Source organism: Fukomys damarensis, unplaced genomic scaffold, assembly GCF_012274545.1.
Source record: "Fukomys damarensis isolate Sample0158 unplaced genomic scaffold, DMR_v1.0_HiC HiC_scaffold_19, whole genome shotgun sequence".
NCBI classification, from domain to species: Eukaryota; Metazoa; Chordata; class Mammalia; order Rodentia; family Bathyergidae; genus Fukomys; species Fukomys damarensis.
Genome location: NW_022900931.1, coordinates 33,341,566 through 33,352,419, shown reverse-complemented (window position 1 = coordinate 33,352,419; position 10,854 = coordinate 33,341,566). Strand labels below are relative to the sequence as shown.

At 39.8% G+C, this 10,854-nt stretch overlaps 1 protein-coding gene across 1 annotated transcript; it reads left to right on the top strand.

Moving 5' to 3' along the window:
- Positions 1 to 2,450: 2,450 nt before the first annotated feature.
- Positions 2,451 to 4,296, top strand: LOC104860203 (WW domain-containing adapter protein with coiled-coil-like). The gene is given in 2 exon segments (XM_033765638.1): positions 2,451 to 3,382; positions 3,384 to 4,296. Coding segments are annotated over 2 exon segments (1,464 nt in total). The 5' UTR covers positions 2,451 to 2,465; the 3' UTR covers positions 3,931 to 4,296.
- The last annotated feature ends 6,558 nt before the right edge of the window (positions 4,297 to 10,854 follow it).

Below are 10,854 nucleotides of genomic sequence, written 5' to 3'. Positions count from 1 at the left end.
CTGGGCTACATAGTGAATTCCAGTTCAGTCTCAACTACATTGTGAGACCTTGTCTCAAAAAGCCAAAAAAAGCAAAACAAAACAAAAGAAACCTTATCTTTAGGCTTATAAATTTTTAATTTAAAAACAAAAGAACCCATAACCATCTGACACAATAAAGGAGCCTATAGTATCTTGATTATAATCTTTATTTTTAGCCATGTATTGACTCTCAACCTTTGAAGTGGGAACAGGGATTTGAGTGCATTGTCTCCTGGCGTTCCCTCAATAAGCTTGCTTTATTTTAGAGTGGTGAATCTATGGTGGGATTTTAGCCATCTTGACAGCTGTGGGAGTAATTATAAGTGCCTCATATGGTCTTTTTTATATAGTTTTTAAAGGGTCTTTTAAAAAAATGTTTTTTTGATACAGGGTCTCACTGTGTTGTTGAGACTGACCTGGAACTCATTATGTAGCTCAGGCTGGTCTTGAACTCACAGCGATCCTCCTGCCTCAGCCTCCCGAGTGCTGGGATTACGGGCGTGCGCCACCATGCCCAGCCTTAAAAATTTTTTAATATAAACTCAGTCTCCCAGTTTTATTAAATGGGCAGGTGTTAGCACAGGAAGAACTTTTTTATCTGAGTATTTTATAGTAGCTAGGGGCCTTTGGTTTGTGTGTGTGTGTGTGTGTGTGTGTGTGTGTGTGTGAAGAGCAATGTTATCATTGTTATTTTATCAGGTTTTTACATTGCCTCAAATAACTGTATTATTTTTTGTTTATTATTAATCTATCTTTTGCTGTGAGAAGACAACAATCTTTATACATTATGTCATCGATATGTAAAGTGGCAAAGACATAATGGAATCTGTATACATGTTTATCTTTTTTTTTCTTTGCCCATCGGAAAGCCTGTTTAAGTGTCCATAGCTCTGGTTGCTGAGCCAACTATCCAGAGGGGAGTGGTCCTGCTTGGACCATTTCATCCTGAGTCATTAATGTCTAGCCAGCATAGTGTACCCTGTTTTTTTATGAGACTATTCCCCTCTGTGAACAGGACAAAATCACCATCAGGCAGTGGAGTTTTCTGTAGATCCAGATGACTCAAGAACAGCTCATTGGTGACATTGAGACAGTTGTGGTCAGGAGGGCTAGGTTCTTAGGGCAAAAAAGTAGCAGGATTTAAGGTTTTAACTGGAACAAAACTTAGATGGGAGTTTTCACAGATAAGGGCCTGATAATGTGATTCTATTATTTGAGAACCATTGATGTCCTCTGTTATTTAACAGTTTTAGGAAAGCATGGGGAACCTGAATAGTCAATTTTTGTCTTAAGTTTAGCTTGTCAACTTTTTTAATTAGCATAATTGCAGCTGTCAGAGCTCATAAACAAGGGGGCCATCCCTTTTAATAACTCTTTGTTTTTTATAGAAAATATTATATTTTCAAGATGACCATTGTAAACATATCACAATAACATATTTAGAATTTAACCCTTTGATGATAACCACTGTAAACATTTTATAACAACATATTTAGCGATGTTTATTGGGGTTATATCTTTTCAGAAGTCTATGAAAATTATTGGGGCTTTTATTAGTAAACAAAGACCAGAATAAATTTTTTGAGGAGCTGTCTTTTGTATTTGTCACCAGGAGTCTATCTAAACCTAAAAATTTATGTTTAATTATTTTGACAACTTTTTAACTTGTAAAACCAGGTTCTAGAAATTAACAATTTATTTGTATCTTTGATGTCATTTTTATAAAAAATATAATTGGACAAACACTTTTAAATAATTGGACAAATATAAACAAACATATAAGACAATTTATGAAACTAAAGTATACTCAAATATATTTGGCCGATTGAATTATAACATCTCTTTTAATTAAAACTAGTCAAAACTTTTGCAGGTCAGTTAATAGAGATCTCTTATAGAATTAGAATCACAATAAATAAAAGCTCTTTATGACTGTAAATGTAAATCTTTTAGCAAACTTGAAACCAACAAGTAAACATTTTTTTTTGATAAATCACTTTTGTACACCTTTTTTATGTATCTAGGCCTTCTGGTCTTATACATCTCTGTCTTTTTAACAAGACAAACATATAAAACTTTTTCTATCAAAAGTATATCTCTTGGCCAGATTTAGTCCGCGATGGCGTCCCTCGCGCCCCACCGTCTTCCTCCCAAAGGCAGCTCCCACCCTTCGCAGCCCGGAGTCCCTGGGACCAGCCTCCAGCAGGCCCCCGACCAGGACTACCCCTAAACTGGAACCACAGCGGCCAGACTTGCGCGTGAAGACGAGAAGCGGCAACCGGAAAGGGCTGCTGGGCCGCGAGAAGGCCAGCCAGGCCTCAGAGGAAGAGGAAGGCCGGACTGAGCCGAGCTGTCACGACCGGAGGGGAAACTCGCAGCCTTGCCAGGTGCTTAAATACTCATCGAGGAGTCACCCCAGTAGTGGTGATCACAGACATGAAAAGATGTGAGACGCCGCAGATCCTTCACCACCAAATAAAATGTTGCGGAGATCTGATAGTCCTGAAAACAAATACAGTGACAGCACAGGTCACAATAAGGCCAAAAATGTGCATAGTCACAGAGTTAGAGAGAGGGAAGGTAGGACCAGTTACTCTCCACAAGAAAATTCACACAACCATAGTGCTCTTCATAGCTCAAATTCACATTCTTGTAATCCAAGCGATAATCCAAGCAAGACTTCAGATGCACCTTATGATTCTGCAGATGACTGGTCTGAGCACATTAGCTCTTCTGGGAAAAAGTATTACTACAGTTGCCAAACAGAAGTTTCACACTGGGAAAAACCAAAAGAGTGGCTTGAAAGAGAACAGAGACAAAAAGAAGCAAATAAGGTGGCAGTTAATAGCTTCCCAAAAGATAGGGATTACAGAAGAGAGGTGATGCAAGCAACAGCCACTAGTGGGTTTGCCAGTGGAAAATCTACAGCAGGAGACAAATCAGTATCCCATTCGTGCACAACTCCTTCTACGTCTTCTGCCTCTGGACTGAATCCCACATCTGCACCTCCGACATCTGCTTCTGCAGTCCCTGTCTCTCCTGTCCCACAGTCACCGATACCTCCACTACTCCAGGACCCAAATCTTCTCAGACAGTTGCTTCCTGCTTTACAAGCCACACTGCAGCTCAATAATTCTAACATGGACATATCCAAAATAAATGAAGTTCTTACAGCAGCTGGGACCCCAGCTTCACTGCAGTCTATAATTCCTAAGCTTCCTACTGCTGGACCATCTGCTTTCAACATAACGTCTCTAATTTGTCAGGCTGCTCAGCTCTTTACCCAAGCCCAGCCATCCAATCAGTCTCCCATGTCTTTAACATCTGATGCCTCATCCCCAAGATCTTATGTATCTCCAAGGAGTCCCTATCAAACCTTTGATTAGTACTCCTCCTGTTTCATCACAGCCAAAGGTTAGTACTCCAGTAGTTAAGCAAGGACCAGTGTCACAGTCGGCCACACAGCAGCCCATAACTGCTGACAAGCAGCAGGTTCATGAGCCTGTCTCTCCTCGAAGTCTTCAGCACTCCAGCCAGAGAAGGCCGTCCCTTGGTCCACATCACACTTCGAGTAGCAATGCATCGAATGCAACAGTTGTACCCCAGAACTCATCTGTCCGCCCTCCGTGCTCCTTAACACTAGCAGCACATTTCAATGAAAATCTCATAAAACACGTTCAAGGCTGGCCTGCAGACCATGCAGAGAAGGAGGCATCAAGATTGCGTGAAGAAGCCCATAACATGGGAAGTGTTCACATGTCAGAAATTTGTACCGAATTAAAAAATTTAAGATCTTTAGTCCGAGTATGTGAAATTCAAGCAACTTTACAAGAGCAAAGGATACTGTTTCTGAGACAACAAATTAAGGAACTTGAAAAGCTAAAAAATCAGAATTCCTTTATGGTGTGAAGATGTGAATAATCACATATTGGTTTTGCATACAGGAACTATAAATCTGTTGCCCAGTCTTAACATTTTTGAGCTGCATTTAAGTAGACTTTGGACCGTTAAGCTGGACAGAGAAAATGACAAGGGGATGATAGGGTCTGTGACAGTTGATTCAGGGGAAAGATACAGATTGATCTGTAAAACCCTTGAAATGTAGATTTCTTGTAGATGTATTCTTCACGTTGTAAATATGTTTTGTAGAGTGAAGCCATGGGAAGCCATGTGTAACAGAGCTTAGACATCCAAAACTAATCAGTGCTGAGGTGGCTAAGTACCTAGCCTTTTACATGTAAAACTGTCTGCAAAATTAGCTTTTTTAAAAAAAAATTGGGGGGGTTAATTTATCATTCAGAAATCTTGCATTTTCAAAAATTTGGTGCAAGCGCCAGGTGATCTGTGTCTAAGGATGCAATTTTGAACCATATGGGCAGTGTACAAAATATCATGAAACAGCTGTTTCCACACCTGCACCTGATCAAGAGCAGTGCTTCTCCATTTGTTCTGCAGAGAAATGTTTTTTCATTTCCTTTGTGTTCCATTTCCCTCTTAAATCCTTGATCTGATTTACCCATTTTTTAAGACTCCTCTTTTCCTCCTTTCATAAGGCACTGTTGCTATGGCACTTTTCTATAACCTTTTCATTCCTGTGTACAGTAGCTTAAAATTGCAGTGATTGAGCATAACCCACCTGTTTGTATAAATTATTGAAAATCCATTTGCACCCTGTAAGAATGGACTGAAAGTACTGCTGAGCATGTGTGCTGAGAGTACACGGATTGCTCGACTGTAAGGAAATGGCCCAATGAACATGGTTGTGGGAGGGGAAAGAGGAAACAAAGCTAGTCAGATGTGAATTGTATCTGGTGTAATAAACATGTTAAAACAAGCAAAAAAGTATTTTTTTACTTTTAGGTTTTTTTTTTTTTTTTTTTTTGTACCAAGGATTGAACTCAGGTCCTTGTGCTTGCAAAGCAGGCACCGGAATCACTGAGCTAAATCCGCAGCCTACTTATAGCTTTTTAAATATTTTTTGTCATTTTATTTATTATAAACCTTTATATATAACAAATATCTTTGTTAAAGTTTTACAGTCTCTTTTTTTGTTTTTGGAGTGTTATATTTTAAAATTTGACTCGCTGTCAGTAGAACAGTATTAATTTTGAGGGTTTTTTTAATCAACAAAGTATATAAAAAAGTTAACCCTATAATCACAATTTCAAATTTGTCCTGTACAAGAAAAAAAAATTAAGCATATCAATAAAACATCAACTGAAATTGAAACAAAGATATATTTGTCAAATAGTTAAAATTTGTAACTTGATTTTTCTTGTAGAATCTATTGATGTGTGGCAGAGAGCAGTTGCAGTTTCTCTGGCTTTGTTTTGGATATCAGACCTTTGCAAGCAGCCTGAGGCTGATAACACACTGCTAGCCTTGGGGCTCTTAAAGCTTCCAGTGGTTTCTTGTGTATATGTGTGTGTGTGTGTGTGTGTGTGTGTGTGTGTGTTTCTATATGGTTTTTAGAGCTTTTTAAACTATTTTTAATCTATTGTTTATTTTTTCATTTTAGTTTTTTTCAAGCTGAGTGTAAGCCCTGTTTTATCCTGAGTTTGACCATGGCTCTCTGTCTGCATCCTGTGGTGTAGTAAAGCCAAATAGTTTTTCTCATGCTTTTGTCTCCACCTCCTCTACATCTGTGATCTTAGTGACTCAAGCAGAGGAGGAGGCTTCTCAACTTTTTCCAAACCGAAAGCACTGGGATTTGTCTGTAACAGTGTCACATTTTCTGAGAGAGGCAAGTCTCCCATGGGAAAAACAGATTTGTCAAGCTATTGTTTTAAGACCAAAACTAAACAGTTCTTATCAGCAGCTGATTGCCGCAGAGCACAAGCTTGAGTGGCTCTCAGGCTTGGTTTAGGCCCCAAAACAAACTGCACAAGGCTCCAAGTTGTCAAAGTCTCAGTTAAAAACAAAAGATAAAACTGGGCATGGTGGTGCACACCTCTAATCCCAGCACTCGGGAGGCTGAGGCAGGAGGATCGCTGTGAGTTCGAGACCAGCCTGGACTACATAGTGAGTTCCAGGTCAGTGTGAACTACATAGTGAGACCCTGTCTCAAAAAAAACAATACAAAACAAAAAAACCCAAAAGATAACTTTTCTATTGTCTAGAGTTTCCTCTGGGGGCTAAGACTGTCTTAGCTGAGGCCACAATAGCTCACAAAGCATCCTGAGCATCTTTTGGTCTTAATTTTATCCCATAGTCTCCAGTAAATCACTTATCAAAGTTATTGATTATACATTTAAGCACAGTAGGTTTCAATTGTTTTGAGCCCATGATTTATAAATTTTCCTGTGTGAGGTGACCAAATTTGCCTCAATTATCTGTATGTTAAATTCTTTCTCCATATTTGGAAAGTTTTCTGCTATTATTTCTGTAACGGGTTTTTATGCCATTTGTGTAATGATGTTTTTACTAATTCCAATTAATATTACATTAGTCTTCATTGTGTCTTCTAGCAGTGGTGGATCCATTTTTATGTTTTCTTACTGTTTTTAAGGTATGTCTGAATATTTGTCACTGGCACCAACCCTGTCTTCCATTTCTGACCCTCCAACCACACATTCATCAGTCACTTCTGCTGCCCATAGTTTCAATAAAAATTTTAATCTCCTAGACTTCTGTTGGTACCTTTTCATAGACTCTGTGGTTATTCATGTTTTATATTATTTTGTTTGACTAGCTTTTTACTAGTGTCTTCTGTAAGCTCAGTGATTGTTTTATTAAGTCTAGTATCTGAGAGGGGTCGAGTGTGTCCCTTCGGGCGCCCCCTCCCAATCAGGTCACTCACGCACCTAGAGGTCCAGCAGGAGATCTTTATTGAAGGGAGTCAGGTGAGGCACAAAGGCCGGGAGGCGAAGAAAGGGAGGCGGGTACCAAGGGAAGGAGTGTTGGCTCATTTATAGGGTCTTGGGTGGGAGTTTTGTAATTTTAGGAGAATTAGCTGTTTTTTTAACCTATTGCAGGCTACATTGCCTTATAAGGTCTTAGTCTTTCAGGAGTCCCTTATCAGATGTTGGTGTCATTTCTGAGAAGAATTCAACTCGGGGAGGAAAATGAAACTTAAGTTGGGAAAACTAAACTTAAATTGGGAAAACGAAACCTAAGTTAGGAAGAACCCGGAAGTCAGGTACAAAATGGAGGAATTTAAAGTAACATGTACAATTTCCTAACATTCCCCACTCGTTGATTTTGGATGATGACTGGCAGCCAACATGTCCATCGGCAGATGGAAAAGGGGCGGAGTGTCTGTCTTTTGTAACTATTTCCTGCGGAGTTGGGGCGATAAGTCGATCTAAGGGCAGGGGTTAGCCTGATGTCTAGTTGGCTTTGCTGTCATTGTGTGAGATGAACTGAAGGTCATTGAAATTTTACCTGTAAGATAAAATCTTAAACATACAGGTTGGTCAGCGGGGAAGGGAACTGAGGCAGGATCTTAATCGAGGGTAGAGTCCAGAAACTGTGGTGAATCATTTTCAGAAATAATGAAAAGTAAAAGAAAAGTGAAAATCTGAATTTCATCTGGCATGAACTGACAAAGGGATCCCTGGAGCTAGGCTTCAGAGACCCAATTGGTTACCTGTAGGACCGGACAAGGGTGTGGAGTCATCCAACATAGATCGGGGAGCAGATTTTCTAGGAATTCTCTGAATCTGGTGAAGATCCAGATGGACGGTTGGTTCTGGAGGGTGGCTTTCATATGAAGGAAGTTTTGACAGTGTTTGGGTTTTGTGTTCTTGGTATCAGCTGATGAGCCGTTTGTGTGGAGACCTGGGTGGAGAGCTGGTTAGTGTCCCTGTCTTCAGCAGGGACATGTTGGTACTGTTGATGGAGTACCATGAGTCTGACTGCACTTATTTTCTGTTGAATGAAAGCAGTCAGTCTGTTAATTATGCAGGGTCCCACTATCAATAGAATTAAGATCAGAATTAAAGGACCAGCCAAAGCCGACAGCAGTGATGTGAGCCAAGGAGATGAGGCAAACCAGTTTTATACCATCCCTGAGATTGTGTCTTTTCTTTTTCCGTTTTTTTAGGCCTTTTCTGACCTTGGCCATGGAGTCTCTTATAATTCCAGAATGATCAGTATAATAATAATATTCTTTTCCTAGAGCAGCACACATTTTCCCTTGCTGTTGGAATATTAAATCCATCCCTCTTTTGATCTGAAGAGTTATTTCTGCCAAAGAATTCAGGGATTCTTGCAGCTTAGTGATTGACAGCTCTATTCTCTCTATATCTTGATCAATTGTTATCCGCAAACCATTGTATTGCTGATGTTGTGTGATGAGGGCAGTTGTTCCAGTATTGGCTCCTGCAGTGCCCATCCCCAGTAATATTGCTAGGGTTATGGCTGTTATTGGATCTCTTTTAACCCTTTTTATATCATTCCATTCATCGAGGAAGTTGTTATATTCATGATAGAGTATTCGGGGCATTAGGTCAATCAGGACACAGTAATCTTTAGATTGAGCTAATATTTGTCCATTCACACAAGGGGTCAAACCAGAGGAGCATGCCCACCATCCATTATTGGAGGGGACATAATATGCAGTGGCATTAACAGGATAGGTTTTATTACAGAGATATTCATATGAACTAGGAACAATACCTATGCAGGTACCAGAGTCCCGAATAGATGTGAGAGTGACTTGTCCCATTGTTCCTTTTTTCCATCTGCAGCTGATATAATCAGGAGACAGGGTGAAGGTGGCTTGAGATCCAATTTTTTCATAATATGGAGGCTTTATATCATAACATAGCCAGCAGTTTGTAGTGATTTCAGGCCTAGTATCATTAAGTACTGAAAAAGCTTGTTCCATAATTTTAAACAAGGGATCAGAGGAATTGGGATCTTGGGATGGTTGAGTCTGTCTATTATCTGTCACTGGGCTGGAAGTAGTGATCCATCTCTGGGTAGGGTCTATGGCCAATTTTTAATTCAGGTTTTTGGATTGGTTTTGACTTAGAGGCCGGCTTAAGAGTTGGTGGTGTATCAATTTCGATAGTTTGGCGAATGCCAAACAGGAGTCCTTGGTCATAGCCTTTTGTGTATATTCTTAGTCCCCATTGTTTTTCTATTTTCCATTCTTCTAAGGGTACCTGTTTTCTCAAGTTGTTGAAGGATATTAATATGGGGTTGTATCGGAACTTGTTGTATTGTGAATAATGATAATGTTGTGAATAATGGACAGATCCTATTTTATTGAGCGTTTGAGGCTTTTGAGTGACTGATACAAAATCTGTTTTTATACCAGCCGAGTGTCCCGGTATGGTGCTGGATGATTTGTGAGGTAGGCGGCAGAACCACTGAGCCAAACTCCCGGCCCCCTATGGATGATTTGTAATCCCATGTCTTACAATAAAAATTATTTTGTTTCTCACAGCCTGTTTTATCTTTTATATGTTTTGGGCAAACATATAAGGGCTGATCTAAAAGTTTTGATCTGGAATATTTATGAGCACATCCTGGTCCTTCATTATAGGTCAAATTACATGTCATCTGTACCTGGGCACATCCTCTGAATCATATTCCCAATCAGCTATATCCCATGTGTTTCTTAGGGCCATATCACACAAATCGAATTCAAGAGATGGCCACCAAATGGTTGGGGGAGTCCATTTAGACACCGAACTTATTATTTTACCAGTTGAGGGGTTATCATCCAAGTAACTTTTACAGGTTGATGAGGACTTAATTTTTCAGACAGGCAAATCATAATAGAATGAAATATAGCAATCATAAATATATATTTATTGGGTCTCTTTTTTATTGTTATATATAAATCCTAACCTATTTTAAGCAGGCAAGGAAGGCAAACATACTGACAATCAAATAATAAGTTAGCATCAATATTATTTTATGTCTTAATGTAAAATCTGAAGGAGCTGCAGAAGCTAAGCCTATCTCCAGGAGTATTTTATTGAGAACTACCAGGAGAAAGCTTAACACATTGAACAGGGATGTAACGGTGAATATTTTATAATATTCCATGGAAGTACTTAGGTGTTTTGGGTGCTGGAGATCTCTCGTGTGTCCAAATTTAGGTTAGGTGTTTCTTCTGTAATTTTAGTGAGTTTTATCTTGAGAGGTCCCATATGGGTTGTTGAGTATGCTGAAGAGGAATCTGTTGAAAGGTCAGGAGGGGATGAAGCAGGTAAAAAAGGCTTAAGTCGAGAACAGTGAAACCAGCCGTGGAGAGACTTTAGTTTTACTGCAGTTGAAGTGGATAGAACTATTGTAAATGGTTCCTGATATTTAGGTTTAAGAGGGTCTTTTTGTTCATTAGGTGGAGCCAAGAGGACTTGATCTCCAGGTTGGTAGGAAGGCAGGAGATCAGATATGGGACAAGGTAATAGTGAATCTACATGATGCCATAACTGGGCCCGCATGTGATTGAGTAAAGGAACTAATCGGGTGGGGGGAAGAGGGGAGGTTTGGGGGTTCAGTCCTGGTGGCAGCATGGGGCGTCTGAACATCAATTCAAAGGGAGAGATCTGGAGGGGGGCTTTGGGGAGGGATCTTAACCTTAATAAAGCGAGGGGCAAGAGTGTAATCCAATCTAGGTGGAGTTCTAAGGTCAGTTTAGTGAGGATGGACTTGATAGACCTATTGGTACGTTTTATTTTTCCTGATGATTGGGGGTGGAATGGGATATGGTAATGCCAGGAGATTTTCATGAATCTGATGAGACCCTGAGTTATCTGGGAGGTGAACTCAGGTCCATTATCAGATTGGAAGGAAGTGGGGAGTTCAAACCTGGGAATGAGTTCTTTATAGATCAAAAGAGAAACAGTAGAGGTCCGTTTGTTTGTAGTAGGGAAG